This window comes from Zonotrichia albicollis, chromosome 2, assembly GCF_047830755.1.
Source record: "Zonotrichia albicollis isolate bZonAlb1 chromosome 2, bZonAlb1.hap1, whole genome shotgun sequence".
NCBI lineage: Eukaryota > Metazoa > Chordata > Aves > Passeriformes > Passerellidae > Zonotrichia > Zonotrichia albicollis.
Window position 1 is genome coordinate 43,662,428 of NC_133820.1, and position 23,993 is coordinate 43,686,420.

The following is a 23,993-nucleotide window of genomic DNA, read 5'->3' on the forward strand; positions in this document are numbered from 1 at the left end:
CAAAGAAGAACTGGCTTTGAGGCAGTAGTGAGCACACAGCCACAACATCCTTCATCAGGTTTTCTATTCATCATCTTCCCATTATCTGTCCGTTCTTGACAGTTCAGTATCTCCCGTCCTCTGCTTCACCCCACACAAAGGAATTCTTCCTGCCATTGTGATCAGGAACAGTCAGCATAAACTCCTTAAATCATGCCTGACCAACCCAATTGGCTTCTACAATGAAACAACTAAGTGGATGGACAAGGGGAAAGGAGTGGATATTGTGAACCGTGACTTTAGCAAGGATTTTGACACTGTCTCTCACAACATTCTCATAGACAAATTCAGGAAGTGTGGACTGGATGACCAGACAGCGGGGTGGAACAGCAGATCCCAAAGAGTCATCATTGGCAAGACAGGGTCTAGTTGGAGGCCTGTCACTAGCAGCGTCCCCCAAGGTTCTTTACTGAGTCCAGTATTGTTTAACTCATCCATCAATGACTTGGATGAAGGGACAGATTACTCTGCAGCAAGTTCACACCAAGCTGAGAAGAGTGGCCAGTACTGCAGAGGGCTGTGCAGCCCTTCAGAAGGGCCTTGGAGAGATGGGCAGAGAGGAACTTTTAAAATTCAACAAGGGCAGGTGCAGGGTGCTGCACCTGGGAAAGAATAAACTCACAGAGCAGCCCAGGCTGGGGGCTGACCTGCTGGAAAGCAGCTCTGCTCCTTCCAGAGAAGAACCCAGGGGTGCTGGAGGACAAAAAGCTGTCCATGAGCCAGCAATGCCCCTGCTACTGAAAAGGCCAATGGTATCCTGGGATGCCTTAGGGAAAGCATGGCCAGCAGGGCGAGGGAGGTGATCCTGCCCCTCCACTCAGACCCGGTAAGGCCACGTCTGGGGGGCTGTGTCCAGTTCTGGGCTCCTCGGCACAAGAGAGATACGGAGCTCCTGGAGCAGGTACAGTGGAGGGCTATGAAAATTATTAAGGGACTGGAGCATCATTCTTAGGAGGAAAGGCTGAGGCCTGCTCAGCCTGAAGAAGAGAGGGCTGAGAGGAGATCTCATCCATACATGTAAGTATCCCAAGGGAGGATGCCAAGAAGACAGATCCAGGCTCTCCTCAGTGGCACCAAGCACTAGGACACAAGGCAATAGGCAGGAACAGATGCACAGGAAGTTTCACCTGATTATGAGAAAGAACTTCTTTACTGTATGGATGACCATGCACTAGAACAGGCTGCCCAGAGAGGTTGTAGAGTTTCCCTGCTGGAGTTATTCAAGAACTGTCTGGATGCAATCCTGTGCACTGTGCTTTAGGATGACCCTGACTGAGCACACAAGTTGCACCCATTGTCTGATGACCCATTGTTTTCCCTTCCAATCTGACCTGTTCTGTGATTCTGTAATCTAAATGTCAGCTTTGGGATGAGCTCAGAAGTGTATGTACCAAGCAGTGGGCACTAATAATTGTACATGTCTATCAGCTAACTGTTCTTACCCTACACAATACAGCTTGAAATATTCCCAATCAAGAGAAAAGAAGTTCACGGTAAGCGCTGAAAACTCAGGAAAACCCTGAGCTACAAAGATGGGTGGAGGGAGAATATTCTGAGAAACTATAGAGCTTCTGCAAACCTCTGAAGTTGGCCAAGACAAAGTGCTGATGGAATGCTGGCTAAAACGTAACTTCCACCTTACATGTGATAATGGGGTCACACACAACTCACCTTGATGTTTATGAAGTTCTCCAATACAAATGTACTACAGTACAGCACTGCCATGGAGCTTCCTTCACTAAACACCATCTCACCCCGGACACAAGAATTTCCACCTATATCCTGGGTCTTATACACTTGTCCTGAATAAGACTCTGACTTGGAAGTAATATCAGAAGCTTTTCCTCTAGTTCTGTACCATCCAAGCTGTGCTGGAATTCAATAAAGCCACCTACTGAAAGCATATCACTCTTCCTTGATGGAGACACGTGCTCCAACAGAATCTGCATAATCCCTAGGAAGGCTGAACTTTGAGGGGCCTCAGATGCTCTGTAGCTCATCTATGCCAGAAGAGCAGTGTCCCAAGTTCCTTTTTTCCATTCCATATGGCATTCTGCCATCTCTTTCAGATGGGCAGTGCTACTGGCAAGGACTGAACTGCTTCTCTCACCAGAAGTACAGTGGTCTCCTGGCTTCTACACTGGATCATGAGATGTGGAGCCTACCAAAAACTGCATTAACAGCATAAATATGAAAGCACACTGGGATGAGCCGACATGCCAGCTTAACACACATAAAGGTGTGAAATCTCCCCATGGAAAAACTAGCAAAATAGGAATAGTTATGAGATAATTATTTCCAAGATAAACTTCACTCCTTAAATGAATGATCAAAAAAGCATTTGTAGATGTGGCACATTGACCTTAACATCAGATTAATCTACACTGACTGAAGCGTAGCCCAGATGAGTTTATTCTGCATTAGAGACTTATTTGCCATGAAGTTGGTGCAAGAATGATGTGCTACTTACTTTCTCCATATTTAACCCTCTTATGCTGTTTGAGGATATCATCTCCAAGCTACTGGAGTCTATCTTCAACAAATTATTTAATTTGGTGTCTAGAAACATGAGTGTAGAGCCTCCATCACAGTAAAAAATGAAACAAGCACAGAAGAGATATACCGAGTTCTGAAGTTCACTGGTTATGTTTTTATTCTCCAGTAGTTAGCTGCTAAGTTAAAAATGCAGCATTTTACTAACAGGTGGTGGATTAATGGCTTTGACATAAATGTTTTGGTTGAGTCCCTAGATTCAGCAGGAAGGCACTATTATATACTTACATTCCACAAACACAGTCAGGTCATCCTGCATAAAGGTGATAACTACTTGACTGATTCAGAACAGCAGTTAAAATTTCTTATTCACTGGGTGTGAAAAGACATGAACACTGAGGCCTGGAGAGCAGATGAAAAGCATTACCTCCTGATACAGTTTCAGGGCAGAAAGCTTCTAATATCAATATAGCCACACATCTAATATGTTAATGAGGAAGATGCAGCAATATATAAAGTGAGAATAAACTCCACCCACCCAGCACTACAGACACTACCAACATTTTATGTCAAAACTTGGCCATTTACATAAGAGGACATCAAATGAATTAATCCTTCACTGAAACCAGGTAATAAATCTTATGTACAATATCAATTATTAAATTTAAAGTGAAGCAATGTCTGACAGTACTTCCATATCACATTTATCACCTACTTTTAATACTAATCAATCTTTTGTGGATATTACGGGTTACTGCAACGTATCACAACTTTACCTAAGAGTCACATCAACCCCTGTAACATCTGATCAATAGTACACAAACACACTTGATTATCAAACTTAATTACAAGAAAAAAAAATCAATCACATTAACAGAACACCATTTCACTACCTGTATCACTGGGAACACAGCTCATCTTGAGCTTGAGAGTCTGTCAAGCTCCTTGTCGTTAGATAGAGCTGCCTTTGCTAGTTATATTAAACAGCTACAAAGTTTCAGGTATCTTTCTCCTATATATATAAATATTCAGCAGCAGTTTAAGTCAATGTTAATCGTTAACTTCTTCAGAGAATGGTTAAGAACCCTTAAGCTTAACACTGTATTGCCTTCCAGAAATACTGCAATGACAATAAAAATCCACAGACATAACCTACTGAAAACAAATTATTTCAATATACAAATTAATTTAAAAAAATGTTTTAGATCTATAGAAGAATCAAGAAAAACACAGCACCTTATAAAAGAGAACTTGCTGCTTTAGTAGTAAGTTCTGATATCCCCAAAGACTTTTTTTTCAGGTCTATGATGTAGTAACAGGTACTGCTTATAAATGGTTTGCACAGATTTTCCATAAGCGGCCTGCCCTTAACCTGAGCAGTCATTATAAAGACAGAAAAGGGGAGAAAATATCCAGAAAAATGAACCTCCCACCAGGCATTTGCACCTCACCACGTCTTTCTTTAAATCATTTACACCCCTGTCAACATGTGCAGAGCGGTTTTATTACAACACTCCAAACAAACATAATACATTCATGCTGTAATTAAGCAACAAATCTTCCAGGCTAGGTCAGTCTGTCAGGGTGACTGCCAAGAGTCAAAGGTGATAAAGAAGTCTGAGCTGCAGTGAGAGTATGGAAGAGTGCTTCAGGCTGGAAATCCACATGAAACTCACTTGCTATTTTATTTTCAAGACCACCTTTAGTATGGTCTTTAGCAACAAGATTGTGATGCAGTTTTACTGGAAAGCACACACAAGGCATCTGTACTTGTGACCATTTCAATGAAGAACAAATCAAACACCACACAGCTAAGAAAAGCCTGCAAAAATCGATGAGCTAATGCAGCCTAGCGCACTTTGGAAGATGCCATTCACCTCCGGGAGAGGTTCTCCCATTCACTCACCAGGGAACCTGGCAAACCAGCCAGTGTTTTGCGTAGTCATGTGTAAAATTAGATTTCTGTTGTGCAAGCTAACATTCTACTAATATTTTCATTCACAAGAGACCAAGGTGCTTAATTAACATTTATACCAGTTCTCAAGCTATTTACAGACACAAAGGACATGGTGACTTGATAGCATGGTTCCTTAAACACAGCCCTAAATACAAATATAGGTTTTGCTCCCCTCTACCACATTTTTTACTATTTAAATTTGCAATTTTTCTTCTACTGCAAGTAATAACTATCCCAAAAAACCCCCAACAACAACGACAACAAAAAACAAGCCAAGGAAAAAAAAAACCAACTAAAGAAAAAAATCCCGAGCAAACAAAAAAGCCACTACAGCACATGTTTGTAAGAACAAGGAGAACAAGTATTGCTTTCCTGTGATAATTTGTTCCAGTTTGCAGTTCTGCCTTTGGAAGCAAGCAGAGGCAAAGGAGATGCAGTACCACAGCATAATGCAGAATGATCTGTAGCATTACCTTAGTTTTGCATCTATAAGCAGAGCAATGCGGTTGTACTGACAGCTCTCAGCCACCAGAAGTTCCACCTAAAATCATATACTGGGTTCCTGTGGTGGATTTGGAGTTAATACTCTTCATAGTAGCTGGTATGGGGCTTTGTTTTGGATTTGTACCTCAAAATAGTGTTGATCATCCTAGAATGGTTTGGGTTGCAAGTGACCTTAAGGATCATCTGGTTCCAACCCCCTGCCATGGGCAGGGACACCTCCCATTAGAGCAGCTTGCTCAGAGCCCCATCCAACCTGGCCTCGAACACTTCCAGGGAATGGAGCAGCCACAGCTTCTCTGGGCAACCTGTGCCTGTGAACACCAAGTTGCTTTTGTTATTGCTGAGCAGGGCTCACATGGAGCCAAAGCTTTTGCTGCTCCCCACACACCCCAGCAGTGAGGGGGCTGGAGGTGTACAAGGAGCTGGCAAGGGACACAGGCAGGACAGCTGACCCCAAATGACTCAAGGGGTGTCCAGCCCATAGGATGCCATGATCAGCATGTAAAGTTGGGGCTAGAAGAAAGACTAGAACATTGGTAACCATGGCATTTGTCCCCCCAAGCCACCCTTACACGCGATGGAGCCCTGCTCTCCTGGAGCTGAGCACCTGCCTGCCCATGGCAAGTGGTGAACAAATTCCTCATTTTGCTTTCCTTAATAAACTACCTCTCTCAGCCCACTGGTTGGGTCACTTTTATCCTCCCAATTCTCTCTCCCATCCCACCAGGGGACAGTGAGTGAGTGACCACACAGGGCTGAGCTTCCAACTGGGGTTAAATCACAGCAGTTGCTTTTTAATAAACCCTACAAAAAACAACTTACTTCTGCAAGCATAGCAACTAGCAAATTCTGTGAGTTAACACTGTCACCATCTTGACAGACACTCAGCTTTACTTCTTCCTAAGACATTCAAGAGTGTCAAAACTGCAACCCTAGTCACAACATTGTACTTAAAGCAAGAATGAGCACTCATAAATGCAAGGTAATTATTCTTCATAAAATAAATTCTTCACCAGATAACTATAGTTCATATTACTTTTTTTGAATGGTTGCAACTTTTAAATGAGCCACCAGCCAGAAAAATCAAGCTGTTTTATCACAGAGCTTTTCTAAGTAGCAGTCTGTTTCCAGATCTATCAGTTTATCCCACTATTCAATACTGGGGGGTGAAATCAACACTATACATTCTTACTTTCCCAATCAGGCATGTTTTACATTACCCACTAAATCCTATCGATGTACAGTTGGTTAAAGCATCTAATGTGCTACCAATACAGGTTAATTTGATATCTCAATCAGTCAGACTATTATTGAAAACTATTCATACCTGAGCATTGCTGTCCTTGCTATTTGCCTTGAAATTCTCAGTTAAGCAGAAGTAATACAGCAAAGTTCAAGCGCTGTCTATGTGATAACAAAAATCTAAAAAGCCTCTATGAAATAACTGATAGCTTCCTAGCTGTCAGCATCTGCTCAGCATCCCTTCCTGTAGGGAAAGGTTATACCTTGCTGCCTTAATAATGAGCAAGTACTTTGTTCTAATTGTTAACAGGAAAGAAAATATGACTGTTATACAACTGCTGAACAACATCCAAACTTAAGCTCCTTGTTCTCCTTGGGGATCCTAATATAAAGGAAGTAACTTCTGCTGGCATCTCCCAAGAGTAACTCTACAGACAAGACAATATAGGCCATGCTTAAAACAAAAAAAAACAAACAAACAAACAAACAAAAAAACCCCAAACAAAAAAAAAACCCACAAAAAAAAACAACAAAAACAACCAAACAAAACCCCACATTTTTAAACTGCTGAGCATCAAAACATTTTCAAAGATAATTAAGGAAACCCACAAACTACTGATTCCCTTACTTGATTGCAAAAGTAATATGAAGAGGAGTTACAAATAGGTTTCATGCCACAGTTGAGATTTAAACTTGCTCCAGTTTCTATAAAATTCAGGAGAAAGAACCCAACACTTTGAGGTTCCATAGACATTTCTTTCAATTTTACTATGCCACTACAAATCCACTGTCAAGCAACGCTGGTATCAAAAGTGAAACTAACTGTACATTGCAAACTGAAATCAAAATCCTTTTGCATTCCAAGGAAAACTACATACAGTTGTAAATTACAGATATGCAGCAATAAAAGAACTCCTTCAGCTTTCCATCAGTGTTTAGCAACTTTATGACTTGCATCCTTAAAAACACCACCTTGAGGGCTACCTGAAGCAAAAATCAGTAGAGAAACCTAGTCACTGCAGCTATTTTCCCAAAAATGTAACACACCAGCAATAACGTGAACCATAGCCCAAGACCACCGATCAAGGTCAACAAGTTGGTTTTACCAAAGGAAAAGATATCCAAGACACCCACCAACTATCAGACAAAACACCAAGAATTATCCAAGTTTGTTTTTCACACCTCCACTCTTTCTTTTACAGAGATGAGAATTATCTCTACAATTACATCAGCTACACCAGGCATAAGCAAAGAACGCCACTACTTCAGACATGACATTTTCAGAAGCTGCATCTGCTCCCATTTGGGGGGACTGCTCTAAAACAGGGAAAATAACCTGTCCCTTGCCAAACAGGAAGGGCGATACAAAGAAAAGTTTAAACATTTGACAAGTGTCAAATCAACCCATGAAGTAAACTCCATAACAGAAGTAATTTGAAATCTTTTTAGAAAAGAATCATGCAGGAAACACCACCATGTTGACAACCCCCATCATGCAACTAAAAGTCATCAGAAATTATGGTGTTTGAGGTTTTTTTTAATGCATATTATATATGCATAATAAGCATATTTTTAATAATATGCATATTTTTAAAACACAGGCCACTATCTCACCCTTTCAGTTTAATTTATTTTGCAGTTCACACAACTAAATTACTTTTACATATCCACTCCTTGCAACACAGTAAGAACATTAAGTTTTCTTTGCAAACACCACTTTAAAATTACTGTTTTCACTAAAAATTCAAACTTTTAAATGTGTTGGTGGTTTTTATTAATAAGCTTTGCAACAGTTTAACAAAACAACATTTTTTCTAAGCGGTTTCTCAAAAACAATACAGTCCTTTATATAAGGTAGGAGGTACAGGAGTGGTGGGGAATTGAATCAAAACCTAAGTTTTTCCACAAAGCTAACCCTGTTTTAAGAATTTTGTAGATTTCAGCTGTCTCTTTCATATTGACAGACAACACGAGGAGGAAACATATTAATTATACTTCACTCCGTTTCAACCGCGGCTGCTGTGAATTCAAAGGACACCTGCACTTACCAAAATACAACTTCCTTTATCTGAGGAAAGACCTACACGCCGATTTAATCACACAACCGCCGTTCCCCGCCGCAGGCAGGGTGGGCTCGGTGGGGAAGGAGGCGAGGGCGAGCGCGTTTTGGGGAGAGCAGGGGCTGCCGGAGCAGGAGCAGCCCCAAGCCGGGCTCCTCCAGCAGCAGGAAGTTTCCAAGGGGCCGCGCCGAGCATGCGCCGTGCGCCGCACGGGCTCCCTATGTGGCAAGAGTGCAGAGGCAACAACCAAACGAATAACAGAGACAAGAGATCAAGAGCAACAAGCTCCCTCCCCTCTGTATTCCTGCGTCCGCCTCCACACAGCCCTCCTTGCCCAGGCTGCTCTCTTGGCCCGGGCCCTCCCGCATCCATCGCGGGCAGCCGGGATTAGAGAGTCTGGCAGCCAAAGCTGCTCCTGGAGAGGGAGGAGAGGAGAGCGAGAGCAGCTAGGAAGCAAACAGCAGAGTGCATAACCTGTGCCTCCAGCTCGCACGTCTCAGGTGGCGGCGGGGGAGCGGCAGCGAGCACACAGCTTGTCCCCCCCGCAACTGGAAGAGGGGATGGGGGAGGAGGAGGGGAGAGAAGAGAGGGATGGAGGTGGCACACAATGGCTGGCTGTGTGTGTGGGGAGGAGACGGCCCACAACAGCAGCCGTGGGGGGGGCTCAGGGCTTCTCCGTGACCCCCATTCCTCATCCCAGATACACCGAGGTGAAGGAGGGGGGGAGTCACTGGGGACCGGGACATTCCCATGTGTTTGTACATGTGTGTGCGTGCGTGCCCTTCTTGTTTCGGGGAAGAGGTAAAAAGGGGCAGAGATATTGGGGGGAGGGGGGGGCAGAGGCTGTGAAGCACCCCCCAAGCTGTGGGGAAGGGAGGAGGTGGAAGAGAGACCGGCTACCAGCGCCAAGCTGAACGAAAATAGTTATTTCGTCTTATGCCTGTTTTCTGCAAGGAGTCCCACCCGCACAGAGCTCGGGAACGAACCCAGGGAAACGGGGGGGGAGGGAGGGACGGAGGGGGGTCACAGGCGGCACTGAGAGGGAGGAGAGGGGAAGGGGAAGTCCCCCACCTCTCTCCCGAGCCCGCCGCGGGGGCAGGCAGCTCTCCCCCCCAGTATGCACACACAAATAGCTGCTCCCCCCCAAAAAAAACAGGGAGAGAGGGCTCCCCTCCCCCCGGGAATCCCAGGCCCCTCCTCTCCCTCGGCGCGCTCCACCCCCGGGGCCGGGAGGAGGCGGGGGGGGGACAGCCCCGGCCCCCCCTCCGCCCCCCGGGCCCCCCGCAGCCGCCCGCCCCGGAGCGGGCCGGCGGGAGATCTATGGGAGTCGCTTACCCTGGTCTCCGGGCTCCTGCGGCGGTTGCAGGACGCGCTCCAGCTCAGGGAAGGGCAGCTCGGGCAGGTCCAGCAGGGCCCCGTAGCGCTCAAGGAAGGAGCAGACAACGGCGAAGTTGGGCCAGGAGCCCGGGCAGCGCGGGCCCGCCGGGGCAGGGGGCGGCGGGGATGGGGCCGGAGGAGCCGCCGCCGCCGCCGCCGCCATCTTGGACCTGGGGATGGAGAAGGAGCTGGGGAGGGGGAGGGAGGAGGGGGCGCTGCCGGGCCGGGCCGCCACTATCCCACAATGCACCGGGGGGACGATGAAGGCAGGGGAGGGCAGGGGGCGGCGGCCAGAGCGGCGCGAGCCGGCTCCCCTCCGCCGCGCGCGGCGAGGGGGAAGGAAAACAAGGCGGGGCAGGGGCGGGGGTAGACCCATGGACTGGCCAATCGGAATGTTTGGAGGGCGGGGCCAGCAGGAAATCCTGTCCAATGAGAGCATGGCAGCCTGGAGGCCCCGCCCCCTCCCCGCGGGGCCGGGCGGAGGCGGAGCCTGGCGGGGCCGTGGGGTCGCGCGCGCGGGCCGGTGAGTGCGGGCGCGTGACGGAGCACTCCGTGAGGGGAGCGGGCGGGAGCGCGCGGCCGGCGCCGGGGCTGTCCCCGTCCTGTCCCGGTCCCTGTGCCCCTCACGCCAGGCCGTGCTTCGGGCGGTCCTGAACTGCGCCTTCCCTTCCCAACTCTCGCCCTCCACCCCTCCCGCGGTGCTTCTCAGCGGTCTCTGTCCTTGTCTCCTTGCTTCTCTCCGCTGTATTCACCAAGTGCTATTCCCCCTCTTCTCTTACTACCAGCTCCCCGTGACCTCCCCGGTTAACTGCCGTCACAAGGCTCCCCAACGGAAAGGAATTGCCGAATTCCCAAAGTGTGTTTTCCTCCTTCGTGAACTTGACACCTTCCCCCTCCCTACACAGTTGATCTAAACTTCTCCTGTCCTTTCTGTTTGCCTCCCTCCTGTCAGTTTTTAATCCTTACTTTTTTCTGGCTGCTGAATCCCCTGGAATGGGAAGTCGCCCTCCTCCTGACCCTGCTCCCAGGCAGCACTGGAGAGCCACGTTGCCTTCTCACACCTTACAGGAATTTGTTCTGCCCAAAACTTCACGCACACCCATTTACTCTTCCCCTTGTGTTCTCTTCAGTCTCAGGTTGCCCACTGGATTTTACAAAACTTCCTTTCTTTCTGCAGCATCTTAAAATGTCCTCGGGTGCACTGCTCTCGTTCACGTCTTTGTTCCATTTGTTGCTGGTTACCTTCACAGAAGAAAGGTGCGCTGGCAATCTTAAAGTCCACCAGCTTGCCCAGCTGCACTTCTATTGCTCAGCTTGCTTCCGCTTCCTTCTCAGTTGCTTTTGTCTTCTGCCATCCTTATCCAGCGCTTCATTTCTCTCTTTCAGTATAGCCTCCTGGCATAAATGTGCATTTTGCCTCCTTTTAAGTTCTACTTCCTTTATTTCTGATGTTTTTAAACTCTCATGACTTTGCTTGTAGAGTGCTTAGCCATTTCTGCTCCTCATCTCTTTGTGTTTGGACTACTGCAGTTTGCAGAAATTGCAATTTTAGGTTGTATTTGCAAGTCAGTTAACTCAAGGTCTCTTGATCTTAAGTGTTAATGTATATTTTGATACTTTACATTTCTCACAGTGAATAATTAAAAAATAATTTGTTTGAGAGCTATTTTCTTGCTTCACAGTGATTGGAGCATGCTCTACATCCAAGGATACCCAAAGTTTCTATCAATGGGTTAATTCTCACTCTAAGCTAGTCTTATTTATTCTAGTGGCCTGAGCTTACTGATAATCTCTGGCAGTATTATGGGAAATGGTTTTAGAGGATAATTTTTTATTTGTGCCTTGTAAGTTGTGTTGCTTCATTTCTGCTATTTACTTGTTTTTATGCTGTTTGGAAAAGATAGCATGGAATCCTTTCTCTCCCATTTGCAGTTTGTGCCTGTTTGATTGCACAGTTCCAGCCTTGTGATACTGTTTGGACTGGGGAAGGTAATACTCCTGATCATCTTGTTGTTCATTCACCTCTGTCTAACCTCCAGGTCTAATTCTACCATTTCATCTGAAAAGTAGCACAGGCAAAAATTATTTTTATTCTTCAGAGCCAGGTTCTGGCTGCTTTATACAGCCTTTACTCTTTCATTTCATTCTGTTGGGACTACTGCTGGTTATTTCTTCAGCTGGAATATCCCTTTGGAAAAATAATCTTACAAATCTTTGCTTGAATCCATTGCATCGTGGATGTGCGATGAGAGAATCTAGACTGAACTAATCCAAGCAAGTTTCAGTCCCCTGTAGGTGCTTGCCTTGCTTCCTGTTTGACAGGGCACATGTGCCACTAACTCCACACAGGAGTGAGAAGGAAAAGAATTGCCCCACCTCTGGCAGACCCAGTCCTGTGCTGAATCCAAAGTAATGCACTTTTTCCTTCATGCAGTGTTTCAAGTGGGATACTGAGAGTCTGGCAATCCAAGGAGAGCACGTCCTATCTGGCAGTGCTGCATCTTTTGTAGCAGGTGCAAGACAGGAAGGGAGGCTTCCAGGAGGACTGGAAGCATGGCCATCCAAAGATTGATCTTTTGCAAGGGCAGTGCCTTTAATCCGTGCTGCCAGGGTTCATGTAATTAATTTAAACTGTTCAATTCCTGGTGAATGTAAACAATTAAACAATAAAGGGTGAGAATCTGTGTATCTGGAAGGATCTCCCACAGAGATGTTCTGGATTAGGCAGAGGTGGACCTCTCTTTACTGGAGAAACATCAAGTTTTCTTCAAAATGGGGATTTCAGACCATGTGAATTGGAAGGGCAGAAAGGTGACTCTGCCCTGGAGAGGTGTCAGTGGACTGCCATGCTAGTCCAAAGCATTTCCAGGGGATCATCACCCTGTGATTCCTCTCTTTGCATCCAGTGCCAGAATGACCACAGCAATCAGACTGCAGTATCTGAGGGACTCTGAGGAGGGGAAGGTTTCTGTGGGTAGCTGACAGGGAGTTTGTGAGGCAGGGTCCCTGCCCTGCTGGTGCCCAGCAGTGGCTGTGGAAGCAGATCCCAACGTCGCTGCAGGGCTCACCAAAAAGCAGCTGGGATACAGGGGCACTGATAAGGCTCTGGCAAGTTCCAGGCAACAGACATCAAAGGAAGATATGTACCAGTGGTTGGCTGCTAAAGGAAAAAGGGAGAAAATAAGCAGAGACTTAGAAAACATGACTGAAGGGATGTTTATTTAATCTAAATGAAATAAAAGAAAAATACTGTGTGAAATCATCAAGAAAACAAACAAACAAAAAGAGGTGAAAAAGACAAAGATTAAGCTGTTCTACTTGTCCCCAATAGAAAGGATTAGAAATAATGGATTTAAGTTGAAACAATGAAGATGGAAGGCAAACAATTAGACAAGTTTTTATTTGGATGTATAATCCTGGGAGACTTTGTTCCTGTCAGCAGTGTCTGGGGAAAGGCTCGACCCCTTTACACCCCTGAAAGTCTTGTTTTCTGTAGCAATGTGACAGTGACACTCTCTGGTTCATGGCTTTACTGTTGGGTTTGGTTGGTTTGGCATTTCCTTTTAACCTCATTTACCACTGTAATGGTAAAAGAAGAAAGTGGCCAATGAAATAGTGCAGATTTATGATATTTTAGGAAATTATTATCATCCTTATTGTTCATTTTGGGGAGAAGATTAAAACCCAGATGTGGGAGGATATTCTGGGACCTGATCCCTGTTGATAGTTTTAAAAGTCGAACATCCAATACTCAGAGATATTTAGCACACAAAATGATTTGCCCAAAATCCTGCACAAAATCCCCAAGAGGACTGGTAATTCAACAGATCTGCTGATCCTCAGTTCAAGTCTGTTGTCACAAAACCACGTGGATAAAGTCTGTAACAGCATTTCCTTTCTTGCTCCTTGGGGCAAGGACAGAATTTTCCGTTTTTATTAACGTGCTGCATATGTTGGCCTGATGTTAAGTATTAAATATCCTTTTTCCAGACTTCAGTTCCACTTTGTGATGTCTTCCCCTGAAATTGCTTCCCTTTCTTGGGGTCAGATGAAGGTGAAGGGCTGCTCTACCACGTATAAGGACTGCAAAGTATGGCCGGGAGGAAGCCGGACATGGGATTGGCAAGAAACCGGGACTGATGTAAGTTTGCTGGTTAGTACCTTGCATTTAAAACAGGACTCTCAGAATGTTCCAGAGAACAGTGTTAAAGCTCCAGACAGAAATTCAGTGAGCTGCCTTTTTCTTTCATTAACCATTAGATTTTCCTGGTAAGAACTGAGTATATGTTTTGGATGTGACTTTGTGGAGGCGTCAGAGGGCTGCAGCCCCACTGTGTCCTACACACAACGGGGTATAGCAATTGTTGCCCTGAGTTCTGACAGCCACCCTCACCAGGCAACTCTCATACACCTTGGAGCTCTCAAACAATATTCCTCATCTGTCTAAGAGTGCAGTTTTCATAAGATAACAGTAACAACCTCTCTTCAGACTGTCTAAACAGAAGTTATCTTGAGTGAGATAGGAAAAGTAATTACGAAAAGTAAAAAAAAAAAAAAAAATAGACAGTAACTGGCCTTGCGTGTTTAGAAGACAGCATTGCATGTGGTTTAGTTTTTATCCTTTTCCTTGGGGTCCCTTGTACCCCGAGAGAGGGTATTTGAGAGTATTTGAGAGGAGAAATATGCAGATACAGTGTCTGATGCACTATTTTCTCTGTGAAAAGCTCATGGTCTGGCTAATCACACAGTGACTTCTCTTGGTAGCCATATGCTAAGGGCTTGCCCTTAAAGTTTATCTGTAAATGCAATCAGAATTGGAAGGAAGTGCATGGAGCAGTATTGATGTTTCTGATTTAGAAGCAGTATAGCAAATATTGCAATAGAAACTTGATGTTGATAATTCTTCCCATATTAGGACTTGCACTGGGATAGATGGTTGGCTAGGAAAAAAGAAGTTCCACACTTTCAAAGCAAAAGTTAAAGCACAAAACAACAGTGTAGTGACCAGGCCCAGCACCTGCAGCTGGGATGTATATCCGTGCAGAGGATGCAGCTCTCTTGGATTCATGTTGACACAACTGAAACACAAAGCATTTGGGTTTGCAACTTCATCTGTAATCTTTGGGAGAATAGAACTTTTTTAACCTGTCAGAGTTCAGTTTATGCAGAATATATAACACCAAGAGAAAGGTGCTGCTGTCTTGCAAAGATGTCTGCACCTTGCAGTGAAAAAGGTAGCTATGTATGTAACTTTTTAAAATGTATTTCATTTATGGCCTGGTTATTAAAAAATAAGTTTTCATTAGCTGTTCAAAGGGCTGGGTTTTGTGGGAGAGTTGCTGTCTGCTTGTTTGACAGTATAATTTTTCTGCTTTATATGCACATGGCTGGAGAAGCAGAATAGGTAACAATAGCCAAAAAGTTCCCAAACAGTTCTTATCTCAATCACATTTTTATATTTATTCCAATCACTGGAAAACTTTGGTTTCAAATTATAGGCACTTACTAACATTTAAAAGGCTGTGCTTTCTTTTGAAAGTTTCTAGCAAGGAATATATTCTTGTCACAAGTAAAACATTTAAATCCATAAGTTGTTAGAGGACTTGAAAAACAATGTTAATTTAACAATGTTAAATTAAAATTGGAGGAGAAAAAGAATAGTTGGGTTCTCTGGAGAAGTAGGTTTTCTGGCATCCTTTTTATTTAATCAGGAAGTAAAAAGTACATATCTAAAGTAAGATCTTATGTAAATCACTTATAAAGCTCCTGCTTTAGGTCAGTTCTATCCTTGCAGATGAGGAGTGAAGTGATTTTCTTTTAAAAGAAATAGCAAAAAACAAATAATAAGAATAGAACTAAGCTTTTTCTAGACTGCATCTCCAATGTTGAGAAGAACTGTCAAAAATTTAATTTTGTCAGCACTGGAAACTGTGAGATTCATCAGCTGCATTTTCTGCCCAGTTTTTTAAAGATGGAGTTGTTTGCCTACTTTCCTTAAGCATGTTTTTCCTGGAGGTAGCTGGAACTGAAGTGTGGAAAACAAGCAGTGCTGGTCATGTCCTGCACTCTAGATGGAAATAAATAGCTTCCTTTCCTCCTTTGCTGTCACACTGCTGTCTAGTGAAGCATTTTTTCATCAGGAAAATTCTATGACTGGCCCTGCAAGGTTCTGTAACTGAGCACTCACAGTTATTGTGGCCTTAACCCTTGGGGATGAATGGCACCCTCTCTCCCTGGCTGGCTGCATTTCAGTGCCATCTGCTAATGGCAGGAGAAAAGACATAGGTATTGCTGAAATGAAGGCCACAGAACAGAGCAGGCAAGAAAATCTGCTGTCAAATCAACAATGATACAGTTATTTCATCATGTTACATGTTTCCTGTAGCAACAGTAGTTTTTTACTAGCATCAAAGTGTCCTGTGTAACCAAAGAAAATCCTTTTGTTCTGTGGCTTTAATGTCTCAGGAGAGCTTCTCACGTGACAGCAAACCTTCTCCAGAATTCTAATTATTGTAATTGCAGTAAAACACACCAATTCTTCTCGTCTAAGTTTTGAGTCTACTTAAAAAACCCCAAAGGAAAAGCATTGCTCTTCTGTCACAAACAAGCACTTAGAGTGATTGGTCTGAGAAGGCTCTGCCTGTGCAAGTGAGTTCTGCATTCCAGGTGTGGGTATGGAATGTGAATGGACTAAGGCGAACACAGCCCATGGTCCTGGCAGCCCAAAGGGCCAGACATGTCCTGGAGTGTGTCACACACAGCACAGCTGAGGGAGCTGCTTGTCCCACTCTGCTCTGCACTGGAGCAGCCCCACCTCGAGTTCTGTGTGCAGTTTTGGGCACCTCCTCAACCCAAGGAGGACACCAGACTGTTAGACTGTGTTCCAAGGAGGGTGATGCAGGTGCTGAAAGGCCTTGAGTGCAAGGCTTATGAGGAGCAGCTGAGGGCATTTGGCTTGTTCATCTTGGAGAAGAGGAGGCTGAGGGGTGACCTCATCACACTGTACACTTTCCAGAGGCAGGGCAATGCAGGCAAGGTGCTGATCTCTCTGGTGACCAGCAGTAGGAGCCATGGAAATGGAGTCAAGCTGAGGGGACGTTCAGATGGGGTGTCAGGAGAAGGCTTTCCACCCAGAGGATGCTCGGGCTCTGGAACAGGTTCTACAGGGACGTGGCTACAGAGCAAGCTTGTCAGAGTTCCAGAAGCATCTGGATGGTGCTCTTAAGTCGTGGCTTAGCTTAAGATAGTCCTGTGAATGATTCTCATGGATCCCTTCCAACTTGAGGTGTTCTAGGATTCCGTGAACGTGGAGAACCATAAAGGTGAATCATCTCTGTTACTGAAATTTCAGACATCAGCCATGCTAAAGACTTTCCTGTGGAATAAGTTTATTTTATGCTTTGGAAGTGGCACTCTACAGTGCAAGGCTTTTTCCACCTGCAGCCTTAGGAGCTCATGTGTTTGTTTTAGCTGGGAAAGTCTTACTTGCCCCATTCTCCATGAGTCCACCGTGGCATTACCTACTTCAAGTGAGAAACTCAGACCTCTCAAAAACTTCTGAACTTCAGAATTCTACTTAATATAAAAAGGGGGGTTATTATTTAAAACATAATTAATATTTTTAATATTTATAATAATATTACACTAATAAATATTATTGTCTATTCTTATAGAACATATTAATTATGATATTTTATATAATTATACATAACTCTAATAAAATAATATGTTATTATATAGCAGAATAAATAGTAATATTATTTCTTATAATAATATTTAAATATTTCTTTAAAACATAAATAATATTTATGTTTTAAAAATACACACCAAAGAGGGGCCAAATTATAGCCACAGGATGTCCAGTATCTTACTCTTGACCACATGGAGACAGATAGAAACTGAATCCAGGAAGAGAATTAGGGTAACATAATAATGTTTTATATTAACATTACAGGTGTGTTTATGCATTCATATGTTTAAAGCATAATAGCAGTAAGTGGGTGTAGTTTTTAAAACATCTGTTAATGTGCTGTGTAAGTTCCTTCTTTCTCTGAGGCGTTTGGATTCAAATATTCTTTTCTCAAAATAAAGAATATTGCAGAAATCCAAGCTGGTAACTGAAATTAAGTTTCCCAATAAATTTCAGTCCTCTTTAGTGAGATTTGCAAAGTAAACAAGAAAATTACTTAATAATTTTAATTATCTGAGGAGTTCTTTGTATTTAAAGTGAGGAAACTTTGGCGTGCAATCATCTTTCTTTCAAGTAGATTTTGTTATTTTGAAATCAAACAACAGTATTGTTGCAATTTATTGATTTCACCTTAACTGTTAATATTTATAAAATGCCAGAAGTTAAGACATAAAAGTTTAAGAAATTTGTAATGCATCTTTTTAGTTTTAATTATTTAATAAGGAATTATAATCCTGCCATCAATCAAATAATTATGATCCTTCATCTGCATATTAAATACCTTTTTCAGTTCCTAATGTTATCTGCTATGTGTCTGTACAGGAGATGCTTGTGTTACATTCTGGTTCTGTTGATTTACCCTGCTGCTCTGTGCTCAGGACACACAGACACAGCTTTCCTGCCTGATGCTGTCAGTACACAGACTGTTATTTTCCTTCCCTGACACTTAGCATTCTCCAGGAGTGCAGCCAGCTGACCTTGAAGAAGTCGTCAAGAAGGGAGTTAAAACTGTGGTGATTGGTCGTGGCATGAGTGAGGCTTTGCAGGTAGGTTTTTGTGCTGTGACAAGCATAAAAAGAACTGTTTGTTTTCCCTCTCCCTCTGATTAGGAGGGAAAAAATTAAATCGATGATGCTTCACTGAGGGAAAAAGATTGAGGACCAGTGTGAATGAGCTCCTGTCAGGGGTCCCTCAGGTCCTGAAAGAAACATCATTTGAGCTCCTCTGTATTAGTGTCCATGCCAAGCAGTAAACAGGTTTATGTTCTGCTACAGGAGCAAATGAAACAAGAAGAATTTTTCAGAATGTCATTAGTCCCCTCCTCTTGCAATAGGTTATAACTGGCTCTCTAGGCTGCTGTAAATACTTTGGAAATTAGGCATTCTTGTCACAATTGTTGCCAGGGTGTCATTTCAGCAGATAAACTAGCTACAGAAAGCTCAGATCAGAAGTGCTGAGCTTTACTTGGTGAGAAGCAAGTCTTTAGCTTTCTGGTGGGATGAATAACACCTTCTTTAGATTAAATTCCTTTAGCTCCAGTTCTATTTATTTTTGTAAGAGAGGACCACATTTTAAAGTGTGCTAAGGAGGTAGGGGAGCTATGTGTATAAAAGCAGCTTTATTGAAGAGAAAAAAAATTAAATCAACCTTAGACCTATCTGAGCATTGTCATTTTGGCTACTGGCAGTGACTTAAGTCATGTTTAACAAATGGTATCATGTTGCAGTGTGCTTTAAACTTCCAGGTCACCTCCCAGGTGTGGCAATATCTCTCTTCCCCTTCCCCCCTCGCCCCCTTGCTGAGTGAGTCCTGTCAATCAGGCTTAACATTCCAGCAAGGCGGTGTGTGGTTGGTGAAGTTCAAAGGATGCCCCTCAGGCCTGGGGGTCATTGGCCTGTCTAGGTGTCCCTTGCCCCTTGAGACCCTGCCCCTCCCACCTGGTTAGTGGCTCACCTGTCCCCTCCCCTCCCCCTGAGCTTAAAACGTGAGTCCGGCCATGCGGTCGGGTATTCTGTTGGAGCTCTTCCCAAGATTCAGATCTCTGTAACCATGGAATAAACCACTGGATATTAAACCCTCCAGCAGAATCCTCTCCTTTTTCTCTTCACCATCGCTTGAAGCTTTCCTCCTAAGGTAAACGGAGTTCCTAACAAGCCTGGACTTGCTTAGGGCCCAGCTGCAACCACCAGCAAGCTAAAGGTGTCTCTGGGGTGATACACCACAGATGCCGCCTTTGGCCTAGCAGCGAGGGTCAGACTGGCCCAGGCACAATCTAACTGGTAATATTGGGATTCATATTCCAATAGTATCAGTGTCTGGTTTTTTTTCCAGTTTAAGGGGAAAATAATCTGATTCTTGCTTTTGTGATTTCTTTTCTCCTCCAAGGTTCCAGCATCCACTGTGGACTATCTGAAGAAGAACGGGATTGAGGTGCTGGTGCTGCAAACGGAGAAGGCAGTGGCGGAGTACAATGCCCTGGCAGCTCAGGGTGTCAGAGTGGGCGGGGTCTTCCATTCCACCTGCTGAAGCGCCGCCCATTCCGCCTGCCCGGCCCGCGGCCAAATCACGGACACGCCTCTGCTGGATCAAATTGCACTCAGCAGAGGGTGAACTTGCGTGCCAAGGCATTTGTGCACTGACCATCGAAAATGCAAAGACAGTTTATTAGCTCAGGATTTAAACAAATCGAGGGCTCGCAAAAGGCGGGGCTGTTAATGTAATTAAATCGTTTAATTACAGAATAATTTCCATGTATTGTTGAGATTGACCTAATTTTCCTCTGAAGGCCATCCATAGTCTTGTTACTTAACATTTCACCTGTTCACTAAATCAGGAAATTATATTTTGAATACTTTTATTACATTACTGGCTACTGGAATGCAGCCATAAAATAGCTGATGAGCACAATCAAATGGTAGATATGAAGTGGTGGTAAAGAAGCACTTTACCAGCACTGGATAAATAAGTTAAAAATAAAATAAATTAAAAAGCAAACCCATAACAGAACTTTACCTCCTGCAGGTGACCTCAGTCAGGGTATTTGCCAATTTATGAACATCACATAACAGAGCACTTTTAAATTTTTCATTGAGCCTGAAAAAGGGGAAAAAATGTCAGCAGGGTATAAGCATAAAACCTGGGCCTTAAAGAATTTTCTTATTAACTACCAGTTTTGAGGATTGAGCTGTCTAATACATATCTATTCAGAAGTTCTTACACGCTTAAAATAATCAGAAACATGAGTTACAAAGCTAGAGTTTGCAGCATAAAACATTGATATGTAGGAAATCAGTCTGAATTGCTGCTAGCAAGGTACTGCTGGCAAGCTGGGGATGCATGTGAGACTTGTTACTGGTCATTATCTGATGATTTAAGTGTTGTGCCAACAAGCATTATTACACTGAAGATTCAAACAGTTCTCTTGGTTGCTGTTTGTGGTGGGCTTCTATCAATCGACAGAAGTCACAAGTTCTACTTACTGTAGATTTTTTTCCCCACCAGGCTCACCATTTCTTGTTCTGTGCATATTAATTCTGTGTGTATTAATGAAAGTACCAAGACGAAGCTGTAAAAGCCCTGAGGCACTTGGAGCTACCCAAGCAGTAGTAGAGAGGCTTAGATTGATAGGAGAGCACAATAACTTTCCCAAGGCACACAAAATACTTTGTTCTTTTTCTGCTATTTGCTCTAGTAATCATTTAGAACCTTTTATCTGATAAAATACAGAGTGATGTAAAAGCAAAGGGAAAGTGAAAGTTTTATCTTGCAGTCTCCTAATGACAGCAATGTTTTCTGTTAGTGTAGCTACATTTGAGGCAAAATCTTACATAACCCAGCAGGAACTGCCTTTCCAGCTGCATCTGTGTTGTCTGACACAGCAGCTGGTATAGTGCTCATTGTAGCTGCTGTGACATTTTTCTGCACAACTTGCCTGGTGTGAAGGAGGAGGTGAACTACTGACCCAGAAGACTGTGGTCACCCCGAGGGAATGCCAGCAGAATGAGTTCCTACCAGCCCACTGTCCTGGGTTGACTATATGATGCTTTTATCCCCAATCGTCTCATTCTGTTTATGTTGAATAATAATAGGTTTTGTACCTTTAAGAGTGTTACAGAGAGTGAAGAGGGAGAGAGAAGAAGCGCGCAGTTTTGTTTTTCAGACACTGCACTCCTCCACATTCCTGCTCCTGACTGTGTTGTCTGCGGACGGACAGCGGGACAGAGAGCTCTTCTTTTGCTTTTTAGTTAGTGTTAGCTAGCTGAGGCAAAGAAGTTCCCTGGACTGTTTTTTCCCTTTTCTTTGGACCTCTTGGAACTGCTCTGGACTGAACACCCAGGAGAGCACCGGCAGCTGCAGCTGTGGCCACCGGGCCAGCCCTGGCCTGCGACAATTCCAGCACTGAGAGACTGATCAGAGACTGAGTGAGCTGCTGCTTGAACCCGGGGTTTTTCTCAGTTTGTCATCTCTTTTAGAGTGGCAAGGGGTCTCATTGTTTTGATACTGTTTTGGTCTTATTGTTTAATAAACAGGGGGTTTTTTTCCACCTTTCTCCAAGGAGGTATTTTTCTTTCCTCCCGGACCAGTTGGGGGGAGGGGCCGATTGGATCTGCTTTTCCCACCGGAGCTCCTTTGGGGGGATTCTTCCCCAAATTTGCTCTAAACTTGGACAAATACATGAATTGGCGCCCAACGCGCGGCTGGAAAATGTGGAAAAAAGCCCTATTAATTGTGTGTCTGTGGTTGTTAAAGCAGTTAGTAGCTATGCTGCTTGAACCCCTGATGTCTCTGGTTGAGAACGCCTCTGTATGGCTCTGGGCTCTAGACCTTTTTGAGGTTTCAATACCTTTCTGGTCATTAGGGTTATTGTCCTTAACAAGTAATTTTTACGGTAGAGGGGTACGGATTGGAATAGCTGTTGTGCTGGCCTTGGTGATAATGATTTATAAAGCGTTCAAAAAGATACTGACCTCTGTTTACAGCATGTATGGTTTATGGTTTCTTCATCCTACCCTGCATCCCAATTCCAGTGGTATGTTTTGGGAATTTATTAGTAACTACACTCAGTCTGTTAGAGGAGGAGCTAAGAATGAGACTTTCCAGCCTTCCCTTTCCCTCTTCTCCTTTGGATCGGTTATGTCACTTTTTGAGAATGTTCAGTTTCCCCTGAATGTTAAAGAGACCATCTTTCTGGTATTTAATTTGGTAAGTTTCCTCTATATGGTCTGCAGCTTCTCTAAAATGAGGGCTGAGATATCCAGAGGAGCTGGTGAGACCCCTGATCCAGAAGCAGATGCAGGCGTGAAAAATCCTGAGTGGGGTGGAGAATGGGAAAATATAGGCCAAACCCTGAAGGAATTTTCTGATCCTGTAGACTGGGATTTCCCACGGGAACAAATTCAGAACGCAGCAGAGGTGGGGAAATACCTAAAGGAGAAGTGCCATGACGATTCTAAGGAGAAAAGGCTAATTGCAATAAGCTGGGCCCTGGCCTATGCTTATCGCACTTTGTTAGATACTGTCGGGCAGCAGACAGAGGCAGGGGGGCAGGGAGATAAATCAGCTATCCCAGTCACTCAAGCTGTAGCCAACAGCCCAGGCTCAGAGCCAGCAGCTAGACCAGACAGTGAGCCTAAGCCAGCATCTAAACCTATGGCTGTTGCTACCAGTACTAGAAGTGGGAAACGCACGGAAAAAACTGATCGACCAGTGGATGATGATGATGATGATGGTGGTGATACAGGAGAAGGAACCTCAATGCCTCCTGACGTAAAATCAGGAGTCAAAGCAGCAGGTGCAAGATCAGACGCAAATATTGAGTCTTATTCCCTGAAGGACCTTCGTGGCCTAAGGAAGGACTACACTCGAAGGTCTGATGAATCCATAATTAGTTGGCTGGTCCGTCTCTGGGATGCTGCAGGCGAGGCTACAATTTTGGATGGCACTGAAGCCAGGCATTTGGGATCCCTGTCACAGGATACTGTCATAGACCAAGGAATGATGAGGGGGGCTAACTCTCAGAGCCTCTGGGAACGGGTCCTAAGAAGTGTGGCAGAAAGATACCTGTGTGCAGACGATCTCTATATGCAGCAGACTCAGTGGAAGACAATAGAGCAAGGGATCCAACGCCTGAGAGAAATGGCCGTGGTTGAGATTATCTTCTCAGATGATGTAACAACTAGGAACCCAGACTTAGTACCATGCACGTCTGTGATGTGGCGAAAACTCGTACGACTCGGGCCACAAGAATATGCCTCTGCCTTAGCCATCATGAAGAGGGATGAGGGGGGTGAGACTGTGCTTGACATGGCAAGGAAGCTCCGAGCATATGCAGATGCTGTACATGGCCCAACACATGCCAGAATCGCAGCGGTGGAAACACGTCTTCAAAAATTAGAGGACAAGATAGAGGAGGGTCACAAGAAACTGAGGGAGGAGATTAAAGAGAGCTTTCTCCAAATCTCGGCGGTACAGATCAGAGGTTCTGGTACCCAACGCAGACGTTCCCCAGACGGCGAGAGAAGGTACATCCCACGAGCTGAGCTGTGGTTCTATTTGCGTGATTGTGGAGAAGACATGAGGAGATGGCATAGACAACCTACCTCTGCTCTGGCACAACGGGTGAGACAACTGA

At 44.3% G+C, this 23,993-nt stretch overlaps 2 protein-coding genes across 3 annotated transcripts in view; one reads left to right on the forward strand and one right to left on the reverse strand.

The window, feature by feature from the left end:
• The window catches only part of RSF1 (remodeling and spacing factor 1), a 67,717-nt gene extending 57,711 nt beyond the window's left edge, over positions 1–10,006 (reverse strand). The window contains exon 1 of the mRNA XM_005495475.4: positions 9,631–10,006. Within this exon, the coding sequence (XP_005495532.2) occupies positions 9,631–9,835 (205 nt within the window). The 5' untranslated portion in view covers positions 9,836–10,006. The remainder of the gene's footprint in view (positions 1–9,630) is intronic.
• A 77-nt stretch (positions 10,007–10,083) lies between these two features.
• On the forward strand, positions 10,084–20,106 carry AAMDC (adipogenesis associated Mth938 domain containing). 2 transcript variants are annotated; one of them, XM_005495474.4, is made up of 5 exons: positions 10,143–10,195; positions 11,605–11,661; positions 13,663–13,813; positions 18,313–18,408; positions 19,748–20,106. In XM_005495474.4, the coding sequence occupies exons 3-5, from the start codon at positions 13,682–13,684 to the stop codon at positions 19,886–19,888; spliced, it is 369 nt and encodes a 122-aa protein (XP_005495531.2). In that variant the 5' UTR covers positions 10,143–10,195; positions 11,605–11,661; positions 13,663–13,681; the 3' UTR covers positions 19,889–20,106. The 2 variants fall into 2 exon arrangements, with proteins under 2 accessions (XP_005495530.3, XP_005495531.2); XM_005495473.4 differs by lacking the exon at positions 11,605–11,661 and having other exon boundaries at positions 10,084–10,195.
• The last annotated feature ends 3,887 nt before the right edge of the window (positions 20,107–23,993 follow it).